Source organism: Bombina bombina, chromosome 3, assembly GCF_027579735.1.
Source record: "Bombina bombina isolate aBomBom1 chromosome 3, aBomBom1.pri, whole genome shotgun sequence".
NCBI classification, from domain to species: domain Eukaryota; kingdom Metazoa; phylum Chordata; class Amphibia; order Anura; family Bombinatoridae; genus Bombina; species Bombina bombina.
In genome coordinates, this window is record NC_069501.1 from 694,837,672 (window position 1) to 694,858,523 (window position 20,852).

At 41.8% G+C, this 20,852-nt stretch overlaps 1 protein-coding gene across 1 annotated transcript in view; it reads right to left on the reverse strand.

Annotated features, from left to right (window-relative positions):
* The window catches only part of LOC128652486 (uncharacterized), an 868,114-nt gene that overhangs the window by 227,234 nt on the left and 620,028 nt on the right, over nucleotides 1-20,852 (reverse strand). The window contains exons 82-83 of the mRNA XM_053705422.1: nucleotides 13,827-13,956; nucleotides 723-835 (exon numbers count right to left, since the gene is read on the reverse strand). Coding sequence (XP_053561397.1) covers nucleotides 723-835; nucleotides 13,827-13,956 — 243 coding nt within the window. The remainder of the gene's footprint in view (nucleotides 1-722; nucleotides 836-13,826; nucleotides 13,957-20,852) is intronic.

Genomic DNA, 20,852 nt, shown 5'->3' on the forward strand with positions numbered 1-20,852 from the left:
ATATGTAAATATTCATATAATATATATTTTTAATATGCTGCCCAACACCGAACGACTTACCTCTTTCGCTGCGCTAGTTTCTGTGCCATTTGTATCTGCATCAGAACTTGGCTCCCATTAGAGCCTATGGGAGCATTCACATTGCGCTCAACTTGTAATACCAGTACACATTTGCGTGCGCTAGTATTACTGTGTGGAGCACAAATATCGTGCTGACAAAAGCGCAAATGTGTGCTCCGCTCGTAATCTGGCCCATATATACAGTGAAATCACAGTCCCCATAGACCGCAATGTACAAGAACTTTTCAGTCCCATTTTTTTTTTCTAACACCCCCACATCCCCTCACTTTAACCCATTATAACTGCTTTGTGCATTTATTTATTTAAAAAAAAAGATGCTCATATTTTTCTTTTTTTTTTTAAATGAACTGTCCACTTTATTTTGGGTGGAATTGAGTAACACTTTTTTTCATTAACCTGAAATCTGATCATTAATTATGAATGCTAGTGCAAAGTGCTACCACAAGCTTACGGTAGCATAAACCAGCCACTCGTAATAGCTGGGTTTTTAATGTTCGCCTTTAAATGGGAAAATCTGCTGTTTACGTGCGCATGTTAAATTAGCACTCCACTTGTAATCTAGCTCAATGTATATAATATATTCTAAACTACAGATCAAACATGTCTGCCAAATTTTATACTAAATATATATTTACCATTACCTTGAGCAAAAAAATCAAACTCTTTGTCCGTGAAAGCATTTTCGTTTTCCTGTTGCTGCATACAAAAGAAAAACAAAGCACAGGCCTGAACACTGTGTTCTGGAAGCAAGCTCCTGAAATAAGCAAAAAAATATTGATCTTGAATCTATTTGCTCTAAATCATTTTAGCTTGAACTTTGTAAATACACCTATTCTTATATTTATTTATTTTCATTATAGTCTAGCTCTTAAGTAATCCATGGAGTGCAACCTTTAACAATCTATTTATTAAATGGTGTACAGTACTGTTAATATGGTTGATGCAGAAAAAAACATTAAAATAATACAATTTAGGTTGATTTCACTACTATAGCTGTAACTACTGCCAAAAAGCTCATGGGTGGACAATACTATTAAACTATTATTGGGTAGATTTATCATACCCTGGGTGGTCATAATTCACTATTGCGAATCATGTCCACTCTGCATCGCTAAATGCCGACAGCATACGCTGTCGGCATTTAACATTGCACAAGCAGTTCTGGTGAACTGCTTGTGCAATGCCGCCCTCTGCACATTTGTGGCCAAGCAGCCGCTAGCAGGGGGTGTCAATCAACCTTATCGTATAATGAAGGCTCAATTGGAAACAGCAGCATTAGGAATCATTCAGCCCTTAAAAAATCAGCCCCTAAGTGTTCAAAAATTATTCAGATTGCTAAATTTCAAAAGCGATTGGAGAAAGATCTCTATATTTCCCTATTTATCTTTTTTACCTGACTTCCAAAAGAGTTTCATGTTATTGTTTTGAATTTTTACAGAACCAGGTGGACTGCATCACATTTATCAAGCAGTAGTTTACACATAAAGCAAGAATGACCCATCATTTCTTTATATGCTCATTAATATGTTACAGAAAATATAAAGCAGAAAAAAGAGTTTTTCATTTTTTTGGTAGAGAAATACATATGTGATGTAAATGTTAATAGCTTAAAGCAGCAGGAGGTTTTCAGCCTGATCAAAAACCCACCGGTGTGGAGAGAACTAGTCATGTGCAACGGCAGATCTTAATGTGTTCCACTTTCACAAGAATAAATCCGGTTCCAAAAATTGCCGAAAAGTGTCTTGCAGCTGCCATCTTCAGGATTTGTTTAGTGCCAAAAAGCACAAATGCACATGCCTGGAGAGAACTGAAACTTTTTGTGCTTTGTTTTTGTGCACAAGTTTCTTCTTCACACCTAAAACCCTGCATCGCAAGATAAACAGATCTATTGTCTTTCTAAAAACCCTTTGCGGGACCTTGAAGTACTAACAAGACTTCTTAGATAATATCACCAGAGCAGAGAGCTTAAGATCATGGGGCCCTTAAACTCTAACAAACAAAGATGATGATACTGTATGTAAAACATCACTACCTTAAGTCAAGAGATGTGGCAATCAGAAACTGTAAAAATGTCTCTCAGAACTTAATCCTGTTGGCAGGATTGATAAATCATCCTCATATTTCTCTATCAGAAAGAAGAACTAGTGCAAGAGCAAGGGGTATTGTAGCTTGTGAGTCTCAAAACAACACCAGTAGTATGTGCATAACATTTTAAAAACTTTACTATTTACTTATACAATCAAATTTACCTCTTTTTCTTGATCTCCTTGATTGTATGTTGGCCTCTTTCAGAGGCTAATAAAGCAGCCTCAAAATGTGTGTAGCCGTGTTATACAAGCAACCTATAGAGGGAGCTTTATCTGTAGTGGGCAGTGCTTAGAGATGACACACACAGTTCTGCCTCTAAACAAAACACCTCGCTATTAAAAATGTCGCCCTCTAAATTGTGTCCACCCACATTTTCTTCCTTATCAGTAGCCACCTAGCTAATCCCCTTAACAAATAAATAACTTCTTAACTTACCAAAAATAAAAAAATCCCTAACTAAAAATAAATATGACATAATTATCCTACTATTTGGAAGCTGCCTCAACTTTTGAGAAGCTTAGACGTGATGGCTACCATACCATTACTCATGACAACAGGGCTTTGTAGCTATTAGTATAGGGTTGCATAAGATTTAGTCCTATATTTTGAATTACCAACACTAACTCTAAGTTGCAACCATTTATAAGCAGTTTATTTTTTTATATTTCACAAGACACTTTTAGCATTAAATATTTTTTGTTTTTTATACTTTGCAGTTTTAAAAGGTCAAAAGCTCTGGGAAAAGAGATAGCATACAGCAAGTACAAAATAAATCAGGCTGCATATATATTGGAAAATAAATGAAAAATTATAGTTGGAGCACATGCATCAACTCTACTTGTCATTTTTAATATGGCATCAACATTCTAAATGTAATCATTTTTATTCTTCCCTAACTATATGCAGCTAGAGTTTTCTATCCTGCAAAGCCCATTTCAACTGAAGAACGAAATAACTACTTTTTAGTAAGATGACACATTTCTTTTTGAACGTTTTATGCACATTTTTACCATGCATACTACTCAGTAAACTTTAAGTTAATGAGTAATCCTTATGAATTTCCATGCTTGAAATTACTGTGATAAGTAGTCTGCAGTTTCATCAACTGACATCTTTTATAGGCAATATAAAATGATTGTACACATTAAAGAAAACAACAAATTGGTTGTAAAATGATTCCCATTTAACATGAGAGCTAACTATAATAATTGCTGATGTAGTACTAATGGTGGACAATGTATATTCCAAGAGAAAGTAGACAGCATGTTCCTATTAGTTTTCATAGTCAATATTAGATCAAGGAATGAGGCATTTCTGAGCAGAACATAATATGATACATCAAAATAAAAATCACTATGGGATGCTATGTTTACACAGTCTTCATTCTGTGACAGATGTGCTACAGTATAATTATTTAGCTCCTGTTTATGAACTTTTCTTGCAAGTACACACTTAATAAAACACTGTAACGCCTAACATGGTTTGCAGAACTTGCTTAAGATATATATATATAAAAGAACTGAAATGCTATTTATTTTATTGGGGTCAATTTATTAAGCTCCGTACGGCTCCTTATAGCTCGCCGGAAATAGAAGTTATGAACCAGCAGTCTAAAGACCACAGCTCCATAACCTGTCCGCCTGCTCTGAGGTTGCGGACAGAAATCAACAAGATCGAATACGATTGGGTTGATTGACACCCCCTGATAGCGGGCCAAGTACCCCTCACCGGAAACAGGAGTTAAGAAGCAGCAGTCTTAAAACAGCAATCCGCCCAATTGCATACTTTGATTGACACCCCCTGTGCCATGGATACTGGGCTGCAGGGGCTGAAAACTTGCCCCCCTATAGACTTCACCCCAGCTGTTCCTCTGGAGTTTTGGGCTCCTTAGAGCAACCGCGATCCCCCCAGACCTTCTGTTCCCATTGTTGTATGTATTAAATGTCTTCTTGGAAGAGCTGGTCGCCAACCACCACTTTCCCCTTCGGCCGTCCGGGCCCCTGGAACTACCGGTCGGCCACATCAGCCAGGATGGCCGGTGCTTTTTGACCTAGGTCGCTCCAGTGACCCTTTGTCCCAGAGCTCTGCTCTTTTGGGGTTTGCTGCCTCTTAGAATGGCCCAGAGGTGAGGTGATTGCCGGAAGAGAGCTCCCTTGGGAACCAGGGGGTCCGGTTCCCCCTATAACCCCTATTCTCCCTGGACTTCCAGGTGGACGTTTAAACCAGCCTAACTCCGGTCCCCAGCCATGGATCATGTCATTTTTTGGACTGTAGATTCTGGGGACCGAGAGCTTTAAAATGACACCCTGGAAGTGCCGCCACTCCCCTGGGATCACCCCGAAAATCACCACCCCTGACGACTGGGAGTCTGTAGGACTATGGCTGCTATAGCCGGCGCCAGCCTGTCTGGAGGGGCGGGAATGGCTGGAAAACTGTGGCATTGTCTCCTGTGTTATTAAGATGAGATTGTATGTATAAAAGCTGTGTGTTGTCCCAATAAAGTCAGTTCTTGTTTCACCTGAATGCTAGTCTGTCTAGTTATTTGGGTGGGCTCCTGCTAGAATCACTTCCCTGGGCTACATAGCCCCTTGTTCCAGGCAGAGGAAGGACCCGGTCGACGACACTACCCAGTCGGGGGGAGCGGGGAGTCCGTCACATTGGTTGGCAGCGGTGGGATGCTTCAGTCTACCTGGAAGGTCCAAACCACCAACTGAAGATCTTGCCGGATGGAGCAGTACCATGGGCTCCGGAAGGAAGAATTGAGAACGTTGCTGCAGACTAGAGGGAAAGTCGCCAGCAACAAGACAAAGGCAGTGCTAGTAGCCGAACTGATGGAGGACGATCAGGCTAGCGAACAGGCCCGTGGGTCGGACAGCGACCAAAGCGGAGGACAGCCCAGTACAGCCTCCACTCAAGGGACTACGACATCCGACAAGCAGCAGCAGGTACAGTGGCAACTGGCTCTCTATGGACCTAACCCCCCCGAGGAGATCATTACTCAGATAGTGACTGACGCCAACAAGATACACATGTTGGAGCTTCAGAAGTCTATAGGGGGGTCATGCCAGATCCCCTGGACCCCCTGCCCGGCCCAAGAAACTACTTCACGGGGCCTTCCGAACCTTCCAGGATGATGGGAGCGAGGATATCAACTGCTACCTACAGCTGTTCGAGACCCAGTGCCAGATGCATGGGGTCACTAATGCTGATAGGGTTACTATTTTAATTGAGAAACTATCCGGTAAGGCCCTGGAGGCTTTTCACACTGTCCCCTCCGAAGATCAAGGCAACTATGACCGGGTGAAGGAGCGCATCCTTGCTCGGTATGGCTTACCGGCTAAAATTCAGGGGACTACAAAGACAAGAGGAGCAGCCGTATACCAAGTTTGCCCACCGCTTAGCTAGATCCTTGAACTCCTGGGTTACTGGGTGCCACATCACCACCCTAGACGAAGCTGTTCAACTCATCCTCCTGGAACAGTTCTACAACCGCACCCCAGCAGAGATAAGGGACTGGGTAAAAGACAAGGGACCCAGAACAGCTGACCAAGCCGCCGCCCTGTCCGATCAGTATGTGGATGCCCGGCACCAGGCAGCCACAGCCCCTGGCCAGCAACCCGCTCCGCTCCAGCCCCAGCTCGAACCCCAACGGTCTTTCGGCAGCCACAGACCTGGCCGCCCCCTGTTTACCCGGCCGGGAGCAGCAATCCCCGGGGGTGTTATGGGTGTGGACACCCCGGACATGTTATACGGAACTGCCCAGCCAGAAAATGAAACCCCCCAGCCCAGCCACTAAGGAACCCTGCCTCAACCTTGTGGGGGTCTCCTCAAGCCCGCACCTATCAGGCCACTGCCCATTGTGCCCATACAGCGAGCTCCAACCCCTATGCTGAGTGGAAAGGAGAAGAAGTGGGTGTCTTGCACCATGTCAGCTCAATGGATCAAGACAACCGACAACAACACTGGCAAGTTGTCTGGGTCAACGGGCAGGCAGCTCAAGGAATGAGAGATACGGGGGCCACTGTTTCTTTGATCCAACCTCACCTCGTTCCCCCTTCAGGCTGCACTGGGCGCACCCTTGCTGTGGGGGTAGCGGGAGGTGAGGTCCTCAGGATTCCTACAGCCTGGGTCCATTTGGACTGGAAAACCAACTCCCGCAATGTAGAAGTGGGGGTTATACACCACATCCCTGCCAAGGTCCTGTTGGGAAACGACCTTGTGTCCACCTTTGTGGGGGATGCCTCTCCGGATTCCTTGCTCAGTGACTACCCGCCAGCAGGCCAGATGCCAAGCCACCTCACCAACTCTGGGGACCCAGGTAAGACCTACCACCCCGACTCCTACCTTTCCCCGACTGCCCGTCCCCACTAACCACGCCTCCTGGGCAACCCCCTCTGACTTCGCCAAAGAAACCTTGAGCGACCCGACCCTAGCCCCTTACCGAGACCGAGTAGGTGCTGACGCCCAGGGCCCTGGAGACGAACAGTTCCAGTGGGAGGGAGAGCTCCTGTACCGGATCTCCAAGAGGAGAAAAGGACCAGTGCCCAAATGCCAGCTGGTCGTACCGAAGAAGTTTCGGTCCAACCTACTGAACATAGGGCATGACATCCCCTTAGCCGGCCAATTAGGAAAGCAAAGGACCCACCACCACTTGACTCAAACCTTCTTCTGGCCAGGCATTACAGCTGATATTAAGGAATACTGTAAATCCTGTGAGGTTTGCCAGAAGGTAGGAAAGACTGGTGACCATACGAAAGTCCGCCTCCATCCCCTGCCCATTATTGAGGAACCCTTTATCCGAGTGGTAGTAGACATTGTGGGGCCATTAGCCTGGCCCAGCCCCTCAGGGAAGAAATACATCCTTACAGTGGTGGACTATGCCACCCGATACCCTGAGGCAATCCCCTTGGCCAATATCAAGGCGGAGACCATAGCAGATGCGATGCTCCGGATATTCACCAGGGTAGGCTTCCCTCGGGAAGTGGTTTCCGATCAGGGAACGCAGTTCACTGCGGAAATCACTCAACAACTCTGGGAGTTGTGCGGGATTAAACCCCTGCACAGCGCCCCTTACCATCCACAGACGCATAAGTTGTGTGAGAGGTTTAACGGGACCATAAAGCAACTGTGTCGGACGTTCTCGGCCACTCACAAGGACTGGGAGAGATTCCAGCCGCACCTCCTCTTTGCATATCGAGAGGTGCCTCAGGAATCCACCGGTTTTTCCCCCTTTGAACTTCTATATGGTCGAAAGGTTAGGGGCCTGCTAGATTTGGTATAAGCCCACTGGGGGGGAGCCACCCGGCTGAAGGACCTGGCTGCCCAGGTAGAACCTTCAAGTCTCTCAGCACAGGCAGAAGTGATAGTATGATCGCAATGCCCGTACCCGAACCCTGATCGTGGGACAGAAGGTCCTCGCTCTGAAGCCTGTCAAAACCGACAAGCTACAGGCCTCTTGGCAAGGACTTTACTGGGTTGTAGAACAACTGAACAACACCACATACCTGGTAGCGAAGTGTCCGTCGGACCTTTCATGTGAACTTGTTAAAGGCATACATAGAGATACCCAGAGATGTGGCTTCTCTGAAAGTCTTCCAATGCCATAGCTTCCCGGACCTACTGACACCCCCAGGGGGTAGATGACATATCCCTAGATGATAGGTTAGAGCCCGGACAGAAAAGGCAGGTCCGGCGACTCTTGGAACAAAGAAGTGACATGTTCTCTACTGTCCCTGGGTTTATCACCACAGCTATCCACCAGGTGGAGACCCCGGGACAGACCCCCTGCGGCAGGCTGCCTACAGGGTCCCAGAGGCCATCAGGGACAGTATGCACCGGGAGCTCCAGGAAATGTTGGACCTCGGTGTCATTGAACCGTCCAACAGTCCCTGGGCCTCCCCGGTAGTGTTAGTACCCAAGAAGGATGGAACTACCCGGTTCTGCATTGACTACCATAGACTCAGCGACAGAACCACCACTGATGCCTATCCCATGCCCTGAGTAGATAACATGTTAGATCTAATCGCCTGGGGCCACGTCCTGACCACCCTCGACCTATGCAAGGGTTATTGGCAAATCCCCTTCAACCCTGAGTCCGTCCCGAAGTCTGCCTTCATCACTCCCTTCGGCTTATACCAGTTTAAGGTCATGCCGTTTGGAACGAAGAAAGCCCCAGCCACTTTCCAAAGGATGGTAGACTGCCTGTTGGATGGCCTCCAGGACTATGCCTGTGGATACCTGGATGACATCGCCATCTATAGCGAGACCTGGGAGGACCATCTGGTCCACCTAGGCGTCATCTTAGATCGTCTTCGAGCCACCGGCCTAACCTTGAAGCCAGATAAATGTACCATTGGGCGCTCGGAAGTTCAGTCAGTAAGCAGCGACCCAAGTCGGCCAAAGTCGAGGCAGTGGCTAACTGGCCCACCCCCAGGACCAAAACCCAAGTCCTTGATTTTTTGGGTACTGCAGGTTACTACCAGAGGTTCGTCCCTAATTACAGCACCCTCACCAAACCCCTGACTGACCTGACCGTAAATGACTTCCCCGACAGGTCCTATGGTCCCCAGAGTGTGAAAAAGCCTTCCAGAGTCTTAAGTCTGCCTTAATCTCTGCCCCAGTACCAGCTGCTCTGAACCCAGCCAAATGTTTTTCTGTCCACACAGATGCCTCCATGTTCGGGTTGGGGGCCATACTAAGCCAGGTGGATGAGAAAGGACAGGACAACCCCGTTGCCTACATCAGTTGCAAATTGCTACCCCGAGAAGTAGGCTACGCAGCAGTTGAGTAGGAGTGTCTGGCGCTGGTATGGGCTTTGAAGAAGTTGCAGCCCTACCTATATGGGAGACCCTTCACCGTCCTTACTGACCACAACCCCCTAGTATGGCTCAACCGGGTTTCCAGTGACAGCGGGAGACTGTTGAGGTGGAGCCTAGCCCTGCAGCCATTTAACTTTGGCATCCAGTACCGACCGGGAAAGAGAAATGGGAATGCTGACGGACTTTCCCGGCAGACTGAAGTGGCATAAACTCCTCGGACATCCCCAGGCCAAACTGTGGATCTAGCCGGGTCTGCCAAACTGGAGGGGGGGAGTTGTCACGGATACTGGGCTGCAAGGGCTTAACCCTTGCCCCCCCTATAGACTTCACCCCAGCTGTTCCTCAGCGGTTTTAGGCTCCTCAGAGCAACCGCAATCCCCCCAAACCTTCTGTTCCCATTGTTGTATGTATTAAATGTCTTCTTGGAAGAGCTGGTCGCTGACTGACACTTTCCCCTTCGGCTGGCCGGGCCCCTGGAACTACCGGTCGGCTGCATCAGCCAGGATGGCCGGTGCTCTTTGACCTAGGTCACTCCAGTGGCCCTTTGTCCCAGAGCTCCGCTCTTTTGGGGTTTGCTGCCTCTTAGAATGGCCCAGAGATGAGGTGATTGCCGGAAGGGAGCTCCCTTGGTTCCCCCTATAACCGCTATTCTCTCCAGGTGGACGTTTAAACCAGCCTAACTCCAGTCCCCAGCCAAGGATCACGTCACTTTTTGGTCTGTAGATTCTGGGGGCCGAGAGCTTTAAAATGATACCCTGGAAGTGCCGCAGCTTCCCCGGGATCACCCCGAAAACCGCCACCCCTGGGTACTGGGAGTATGTGGGACCATGGCTGCTATAGCCAGCGCCGGCCTGTCTGGAGGGGCGGGAATGGCGGGAAAACTGTGGCATTGTCTCCTGTGTTATCAAGATGAGATAGTATGTATAAAAACTGTGTGTTGTACCAATAAAGTCAGTTCTTGTTTCACCTGAATGCTAGTCTGTCTAGTTATTTGGGTGGGCTCCTGCTAGAATCACTTCCCTGTGCTACATAGCCCCTTGTTCCAGGCAGAGGAAGGACCCGGTCGACGGCGCTACCCAGTCGGGGTAGCGGGGAGTCCGTCACACCCTGCTAACAGACAATTGGCCGCGAATATGCAGGGGGTGGTATTGCACCAGCAGTTCACAAGAACTGCTGGTGCAATGCTGTCGGCATTTATCAATGTGCAGCGGGCATGATGCGCTACATTGTATCATGTCCGCTCGCTCTCACTATAATAAATTGACACCATTGTCTGTACTTTCTAATACCATAATAACTGTTTAATCATATTCTGTCCTCCACTTCATTGGTGTTAGGCTCGCAGCTACGGTATTTAGTTTACTTTCTTCACAGCAAAGAATTGCAAAAATAATCCTGAGGAATCTAATTTTAATTATGGGTCAAATTTGCTTTTGTCATACAACTATACACAAAATCATTTGGTAAGCAATAGCAATTTTCCCACATGCTTAGAGACAACATCCATGCACATGTACTGAGATCTCTTGCTGGAAAATAAATCCTGCAGATTTAGGGCCAAATTATGAGTGGAGCGCAAACCTTTGCACCCGAGCGATAAAGGGTTTTAAGCAACTTTCTAGTTTACTCCTATTGTCAATTTTTATTTATTCTCTTGCTATCTTTATTTGAAAATAAAGGTACCTAAGCTAAGGAGCCAGAAAGTTTTTGGTTCAGACACTGGACAGCATTTATCCACCAATCAGCAAGAACAACCCAGGTTGTGAACCAAAAAAGGGGCCAGCTTCTAAACTTACATTCTTGCTTTTCAAATAAAGATTGCAAGAGAATGAATAAACATTGATAATAGTAGTAAATTAGAAAGTTGCTTAAAATTGCATGATCTATCTGAATCATGTGGCTTCACTGTCCCTTTAACATTGAGATACATACATATACATGTCTAATATATATGTGTACATATGTATTTATGTATATCTATATGCATATATGTATTAGCAGACATATGTATACATATATAGACATATATGTATAAGTGCATTGGAGCCCTTTGAAGTTAAGTAGATAAAAACTTGAAAAAACATATTTAAGCAATATTTATTTTTAATAAAGGTTTCAACTATGTATTTAATGAAAAACATTCACATTCCAATTATCTGTATATAGCAGAACATGTTCTATGTATTTCTAAATAGATATTCCTATATATAGGCATACCTCGGATATATTGCGGGTTCAGTTCCAGACCACTGCAATAAAATGAATATAGCAATAAAGTGAGTCACACTCATTTTTTTGTCTCCCAGTGCATATAAAAGTTATATTTACAATATACTGTAGTCTGTTAAGTGTTCAATGGCACAAAACAATGTACATACCTTAATTAAAAAATACTTTGTTGCTAAAAAAATGTTAATCACCCTCTGAGCCATCAGTGTATCATAATCTTTTTGCTGGTGATGTGTACATATAGGCGTGTATATATGTGTATTCATGTGCATTTATGTGTTTATATGTGCATATTTGTTTGAAAAATGGCGTTGATATACTTGGTCAACACAGAGTTCCACAAACCTTCAATTTGTAAAAAGAGCAAAATCTGCGAAGAGCAATAAAACGAGGTATGCCTGTATATATATCTGTATATCTCTACTTATATATAGTCATGTAATTATATATATATTGCACCAAAAAAACATCAGATATATGTAGAAATATTTATTTATGAATAAATAGAACATATCCTGCATTGGAATGTGAAATATTCATATTTTCATGTCGGGTTAGATCACATGAGAATAAGCGATCGGGATTGTGTGAATGGGGTGTTTTTTTTTTTTTTCACTTTTTGTGCTCCATTGACTTCTATGGGGGAATACGTGAACACACATGCGATACTCTAACTGGCTTTTTGCGCTCAAATGAAAACAGTTTACTTTCAAATCATAATACGAGCGCAAAAAGCTTACTTCTAGCGCAATTAACGCTCGAGAAGTAGCATTAATTAGTGCTCCACTCGTAATCTGGTCCTTAATTGGAAAGTCCTGTTAAGTGATTTTAGTTCATAGTAGTACATTTCCAGCTTCAATCTACAAACTAGGCCTCAACTAACTCACACTTAGGGCTAGATTTATTAAAGCTGAGGCATACAGGGGCGCGTATACGCGCCCCTGTACGCCTCAGCTCGCCTGTGGAGGGGTGAAATTACCCGCAGGTATTCGGCATTGCACACAAGCTCAATTTTGCGCTCGCGTGCAATCCCACCCTCTGCCCGCGCATAGCCAATCACGCGCGGGCAGGAGCTGTCAATCTCCTCATTCTGACTAGACCAAGGAGATTGAATTTCGCCACATTAGAGGTGGCGAAGAGGCTAGGGAAACGGCGGTCTGGTGACCGCTGCTTGATAAATGACGGCGAGCAAGTTCTTGTGAGAACTTGCAGCCGTAGGGCTTTAATAAATCTAGCCCTTACTATCTTACACTACAATCCTTGTCTGTTATCCGCCAATAATTGTCTAGCTGGATGTGATCTCCATCACTCATTAGCTGCCTGCATCCTTTCATCTGCCTCCTACAAATACTTAATCACTGGAGAAAAACAGACAGCAGGGGCTCTGCAAAGTGTCTGAGTGCATTCCACAGAAACTGCATGAAGTATCTCACTGAAAGGGGTATTTGAGGTTGTCTACGTGTGTATAATGGTTAATGCATGTGAGCAGACTTTGTACCTGTGCAATAGACAAGCCTCGTCTGAACTACATACAGCTTTGTTTCCTGTGCTGTTCAGCCTAGATAGTGCCACCCCACTGCAGTTAGTGGTGTTTTATTGATTGATTGATTGATTTAATTATGATTAGTTAGTTGTTAGTGCACAGGGGCAAGTCCTACAACACTACAAACACAAGGACGATCATTTTCACTTGCTGCAGAAAGACAGAATATGCCCCATAGAAAGCTTTACACTTCACCTATACTTTGTGTATTGCTCTCTTAAACATCTATACATTTATGGTGTGTGCATTCCACTGTCCCTTGAAATCTACTACCCTTCTTGTTGGTTTCCAGGCTGCCCATGGCGAACCAAGGTATTCTCTTTTGTGCCTGACACACTCTCAAGTCATTTTTGTTAAAGGAATAAGGGAATATATTGTACAAAAAGTTGCTATATATATATATATATATATATATATATATATATATATATATATATATATATATATGTATATTTTGATACATGTGCAGCTCCAAATTATGTGAACTGCTGTTTACTAGTAAATACAGTATGTAATATTGATACAAATGTTAAATCAATAAGGTGGGTCATTTAACATTTTTAAAATTAGCCAACACGTATGGGAAATATATTTTAATTAAATTTAGGACTGGTGGAGACACCACAATTAAAAATATAGTGACACTATAACATCAACAAGGTGTTAATACAGATTGGGATGCAGTGTAAAATGGTCTCATTATATTTAATAGCTGCTGTTATTAATAAATGGGTGCTGTCATGCACTGCTGCCTGCCTTTTGGTTTTCATCCATGTAGACTTGGAACTCATGTTCCACTATTGAAAGTGTCAGGGTAGCCATTGTTTTGTCACTAATAATTGGAGTACAGGGATACTACCACCTCTTATTAAAAGGCATGATAATTATTTAAATATGTGCTATTTTTTATATTTATTGTTGTTTTCTTGATTCCCTATACAATATAGCTATTTAATGACTTATTTATAGTACTGACATTTAACAAAAGAATAATTGTTTTTTTTTTTTATTGTTTCAAATATACAAATGTTTTTGTAGGCTTGTTTTACTTTGATTATAATACTCACTGAATTATGGTCTGGTAAACTGCGTGGGTTAATTGATCCATCAGTTTACTAATCTGACTGGATGTCAGAGTGAAGAACTGTTCCCCTGCAGAGCTGTTGAGCTCCTGTCCTTCGGAAGCTGGCAGAGTATCTGTAGGAAACAAAGTGTGGCAAGCAGCAGGATTAGTTACATCAAACCACAAATTAACTACCCTGCCATTCATTTCTGTGAGAAATACAAAATCTAATCTTTACCGCAGTAACCTAGTTTTATACTTTGTAATGTTATGTACACTTCCCTTACATAATTTGACATATGGATTAGACGTAAGCTTCAATAAATATTTTGTAAACACAATTGGAAACTAAATTAAAGGCTAGGTTATTTGTGCTGCATCATTTTGCACTCAACCCTGTGCAATCAATAATGCTTAGTATGTTAGTTTGTTGGTAAAAGTATTTATGCAACGCATTTTAATGCACCAGATACACATTTAGCACACCCTTTACTATCAATGGCAAACGTTAGTAGTGCACTCATCGTACTCATATTACAAGTTAGCAGTTAAAGGGACATAAAACCCAAATTTTGTCATGATTCAGATGGAGAATAAAATTTTGTATGGGGTCCCTAACTAACGATCGATGGAGGGAGGGAGCGGGGGAGATGGGGGAGACATTGCTCTACAGATTTTTTTTATTGATTTTTTTAAGTAGAATTTTTTTTTATTTTTTTATTAAACAATCAGTTTATACGTACTTATTAAAAAAAAAAGCCTCATATTTTCATACTGGAAATCTCTCTGCCAGTACCTAACATGGGGGTGACCAGTGGGGGTGGGGAGGGAAGAGAGCTGTTTGGGAGGGATCAGGTAGGGATAAGGGGGTGGGAAGTATCAGGTGGCTAATCCCTACACTAAAGGTAAAATTAACCTTTTAAACTACCTAATTAACCCCTTCACTGTCGGGAATAATAGAAGTGTGGTGCGCAGCTGCAATTAGCGGCCTTCTAATTACCAAAAAGCAATTGCAAAGCCATATATGTGTGCTATTTCTGAACAAAGGGGATCCCAGAGAAACTTTTACAATCATTTGTGTCATGATTGAACAAGCAGTATATAAAAAATTTCTGTGAGAAACCCAAAGTTTGCAAAAAAGTACCAACTTTTTTATTTGATTGCATTTGGCGGTGAAATGGTGGCATTAAATATAACAAAATGGATCTAGATCAATACCTTGGGTTGTCTACTTAAATATATATATAGTTTTGACAGGTAAATAAAAAAACAAAGGCTCTATTTCTGTTTAATTGGAGTGATAGCAAAAATGCTAAATATTCTCTGGTATTTTGGGCAAGTTTTTGTCTGAAAGTCCCGGTAGTGAAGGGGTAGTGCTCTGGCTCCATATGAGGACAGATGCCTGATCATTACATACTGTGACACTTTGTGTGTCACCGTCTGTAACGATCATTTCTGATGCCAGCGGGAGGTGTGGGCGGGAGACAGGTGGCGGATGGGCGGCCCAGCAGGGGAGGTGGGAGGACCCTACACTACGGAAATTTTAAATAAAGGACAGGGAGGGATGGGGCAGCTACACTACAGAAAAATTGTATGGGCATTGTATAGGGGTCCCTAACTAATGATGGATAGCGGGAGCGGGGGAGGTGGGGGGACATTACTGCTTGTTCATGATTGAACAAGCAGTACGTAAAAAATTTCTGTGAGAAACCCAAAGTTTGTGTAAAAGTACAATTTATTTTATTTGATTGCATTTGGCGGTGAAATGGTGGCATGAAATATAACAAAATGGGCCTAAATCAATACCTTGGGTTGTCTACTTAAAAAATATATATAATTTTGACAGATAAATAAAAAAAAAAGGCTTTATTTCTGTTTAAATGGAGTTATAGCAAAAAATGCTAAAAAAAATTCTGGTATTTTGGGCAAGTTTTTGTCTGAAAGTCCCGGTAGTGAAAGGGTTAAGCCTTGTGCTAGCATGCAATTTGAATTACAGCTTTGTCTTTAAAGTGATTTAAGCATTCGTGAAACGCTAGAATTTACCACTGGAACAAATAAAGGGGACTTTCTGTCACAAAGTATAAAATACTTTATGCTGAAAGTTCCTTTGTCTGAAGCGTTAGCCACGCTGAGTGCCTCAGGCAGCCCACGGCAGAACACTATTTTGTTGTGAGGTGATCTTAGCCAATAGCGTGCTTGCTATCCAGCATAATGTCAGCTGTCCTGCTCGGCTATTGGCTAAGAGGTGAAAATGGCAACTCACAGCAAAATATTATTCTCCCATGAGCTGCCTGAGGAGGTCGGTGTAGCAAACGCTTCCGACAAATAAAAGAACTTTCAGCATTAAGTATTTTATTTGTTCTACTGCCTAATGGGAAACATGCTGTTTTTCAAACTTAAAACCAAAAAATATTAAATTACTTTTCAAGGTTTGCAGGGGCAGCATTGCACCAGCAGTTCACAAGAAATGCTGGTGCAATGATAAATGCCGACAGCGTATGCTGTCGGCATTTATCGATGGGCAGCAATGTGCAGCGAACATGATATGCTACTTCATAACATGTCCACTCGCACATTGTTAAATATGGCCCATTATCTTAGCAAAATAACCATTGGTTTGAAGTTCCTTATCTGATCATCGCTGTTAAAGCCATTTAGGGACAGATCTGTGGCAGGATTAGCCTTGTAAAGCCTGCCATGTGCTCTTATATTTGTCAGAATTGAAAAACTATTCTCACAATTAAATTACAGGAAAGGGCTCCCATTAAATAATACATGTATATTGAAAAGTGATTTTACTACACATAATTAAACATTTTATATTAAAAAGTGCTAACTATCCTTTTAAGCCATGGCTAACAGCTAGTTCATTGTTACATAAAACACTGTAGAACACCCTTATAAGCATTCAGCTATTTTTCTGACTTTTGATATTTAATTTTATGTAGTATATATTCAAGCTTTTCATAGTGCCAGATCCACTTTGCTTTAATATTTTTTCGTGTTTTATCCTAACTACTGGGGAGGAGTAGTTTTTTAGATCTTGGCCTTTTTGGATATATTGTGAGCACCAATATCACCACTCAAATACATTACTATAGCAATAATGTCCTTGTTTAAATCCCTTAAAGAAACATACGTAAATATTTCATGGTTTTGTTTGTCTTTAATCCTGCAACTTTGGTTTTTGGATTTCAAGCTCCAGGTATATTAATGGCAGAAGCAGATTAGGATTGTGGTCACTGGAAAAACACACTGACAATACCACTGATGTTTAGAAATCCCTATTCACAGTATTGTGATCAATCCCTTAGATGGGGAGTTCCATTATAATATAGAGAATCAGCTCCAGCAGATAACAGGAATTTCCACTGATCTTTTTATTACAAATATAGGCCAGTGACATTTGCCTTATTTCTATTATGTCCTTGTTTTAAACTCTTCCAGTTTTTGAACAATTCATCCGGAACTGACTCCCTTTCACCATAAAAAATGTGCATTGACTATCAATCCTGTTTACTTTTTTATGTGCCACATAACACTTTCACTTAAATTGACATAAAACCCACATTTTTTTCTTTCCTGATATAGAAAGATCATGCAATTCGAAACAACTTTCTCATTAACTTGCCTAGATAGGCTCAGTAGCTGCTGATTGGTGTCTGCACATAGATGCCTCATGTGATTGGCCTACCCATATGCATTACTATTTCTTCAAGAAAGGATATCTTAAGAATGAATCAAATTAGATAACGGAAGTAAATGGAATGTTGTTTAAAATTGTATTCTCTATCTGAATGATGAAAGAAAATGTTGGGGTTTAGTGTCCCTTTAAAAAGGAGCTAAAATCCTTTTAGTTGTCATATTCTTCTCAATCAGCTATATTGCAATCACACAGATCTATTTTCTTTTTGCTGTTTGATTAGTAATTTTATGGCAGAACTTCAGGTTTGCTAGAGGCATTACTTGCCAAAAAGCGCACTGTTTAAATTCCCATGATCACACAATTATGTTCAGATTTCTTTTACCTTCATCTACTTCTTGTGCCTTGCAGGAACAATAAAATAATGTATAATCACTGCACACGGCTGTTCCAGGAATTACTACTCTATGAAGGCGAGGTTTGCAATTGCATACTTTACTAAGGCATATGCTTTGCTATAAAAATGATTTATTATTGTGCAATTACTACAGCTATATATGCAAGAGCTTCATCCCATTTCAAATCATAACACCTGAGGTATATCAAGTAGTTTTTATTAAAGACTATAATTGTTTGTTTGTTTTTAAAATAACATTGGTAGTTGTCATATTAACAATTATTTTATATTAGCTTGAGATGAGTGACCTTAAATCAGGTCCTACTGACATTTTCAATCAACCAATTGAAAATCTATCTGTGTTGCATATTTCTGCATAATTCATAGGATCATTCAATGCTAAAATATGAATTATACACATCATCCGCAAGAGTTCCATAATGGTTTTGTCTGTGCAAATTAATGTCTTTGTGTACACTCCTTGACAGTAGCGGACCTTCTCAACAGAAGGCCCTGGTTAATTATTTTTTTGGGACTCCCCAATGGTAACTCAATAGAAAGCAAAAGTTGTAATATACATTCTGTTCTGTATAATAATTTTGAGGATAGATAGATGGACCTGCAAACTGCACTAATAAAAGGCTGTAATAGGCCTCCTCCAGCTCTTGGTAGTTCCACACCTGCTCCGTGAGCTTTCTGCCACCACAGAAACATCTATGGATGGATCAGTCAAGTAGAGGCTGCAGAAGGACAAGCTCCCACTGTAGATTGGCTTATACATTCATATCCTTTGGTTGGGAGAAGCACACTTTATGCTTAACCCTCTAGCCGGGTTTTACACACAGAGCAGTGGGCAGTTAGTCAAAACTAATCTACTCTAACAAGAGAGAGCAATTTATTTTTTATTACTATGTCTCTTTAACACTGGTTTTACTGATTGACAGCATAAACATATTTAGGGGCGGAATTAATAAGCTAATCTGCCCAAAGATTCCGGTGATCCAGAAAACTGAAATTAAGAAGCAACTCCTTAACTTGTCCGCCACCTCTTGGATGATCAGGATGATTGACACCCCCTGCTTGTGGCCAATTGGCAGCGAATGTGCAGGGGGCAGCATTGCACAAGCATTTCTTGTTAAATGCTTGTGCAATGTTAAATGCTGACAGCGTATGCTGTCTGCATTTAGCAATGCAGGGTGGACATAATTCCCTATAGTGAATCATGTCTGCCCGGGGTTTAATAAATTGACCCCTTAGTATGAATCTGTTCTTCTAATGAGGCAGAGTTCATAAAACGGATATTAAACACTAAATATATTTTATAAGCATAGTATTGCGGTTATTTCCCACCTCGAGTCATAGGTGCCGCCCAGTTGAAATCTGTCTCACTACATTCCAGTGCTGACCTGTTTGCACATATGCAGCAACTCATCTTCTGATACCTGCAGTGTAACCTAGGTTACATAACAGCACCCACGGTTAAAGGGAGAAGCATCAAATGTATTAGGGCCAGATTACAAGTGGAGTGGTATTTATTGAATGCTAATTCCGCTAGAAGTAAGTTTTATGCATGTGTCAGGTAGCGTACATATTACAAGTTGAAAGTAAACTGTTTTCACTTGCGCGCAAACCTGACACACATAGAAAGCCGAACTTGGAATATCGTGCGCGTGATAACGTAGAAGTCAATGGAGCAAAAAAAAAAAAAACCTACTCGCGTGCAAACCCAATTGTATATTCTCAAGTGCGCTAACCCGACATAAAAATATGAATATTTCTCATTCCAATGTTCTCAAACAAAAATCTTGCAGGCTTATTACACAATCAAGCTCACTGATAAATCAAAGATACATATTAGACGGAAATAGTACCTAACATGATTTATTGCTGTCACTTAATATGTGCATGGGATTTCTCACCTGTCAGACTCATTTAACATATATCTACTAATCATGTTTCTTATCATGTTTCTGTCATATACCTGTCCAAATTGCTTGAACATTGCAATGGGCTGTTATTTACTTATGCCATATGAATAATGAGCCTTAATTAGTCATTTAAACATTGAGCACAACAAAGAAATGATATACTATACAAAACAATTGTAAGGTAAATCATTATATATAGATATGTCTCATCATAGCAATATTTTTTTTTTTTATATCATCCTTATATGTTTTTTTTTTTTTTTTTTTTTTTATTGAGGTTTTAAGAAAAAAAAATAATACAAACAAGTAATTACACAAAACACTACGCAAACATAAAGTTGACAGTTAGATAGTCAACATATAACATCATCCATTAACACACATATTGCTTGAAGTTGTAAATACAAATTGAGCATTGAACCTCAGTTTTCTGATACCTCCTAAGATATAATAATACATGATATGAAGTTAAATTATATCCCCCAAGGAAAAACTAACGAGGCCTCTCTTGGACCTCCTGGACTACATTATAGACGTGAAGGGGGACTTTAAGGAGGAAAGAAAATAATAAATAGGCCACTCTTGGACCTACATGAATATGAACAATATATAAGGACTAACTATGCAATGAAAACATTTTGTATAAAGGAAAATATTAAATATCATAAGACACCCTATTCAGCAAACAGAACGTACAGAAGGGAGATATAACTTAAACTGCTCCAGCTTCTTATGGGTTTTTATATAATTTTCAGACCAGATAGAGGGCACTCTCTCCTGGGCCTCCGAACCACATGGGAAAGGAAAGGAATACATGGGCATATACAGCTAGAGAGCCTTGGAGTCCTAACCTATAACACTAAGAACAAATTGAACCCTGTAGCCAGAGTTCATTATCCCCCCTTAATAAGATAGCAGGAAAGCCCAACAATTATGTTCGGCAGCGGTGAGTTCCAAGATGCATTCTCTGGGACAAAAAGTCATTAGGGTAGGTTGAGAATGACCACAAAGGGGCACGGTTAAGTGAGTTTACACACAAGAATAAAATTGATACTCTCTACA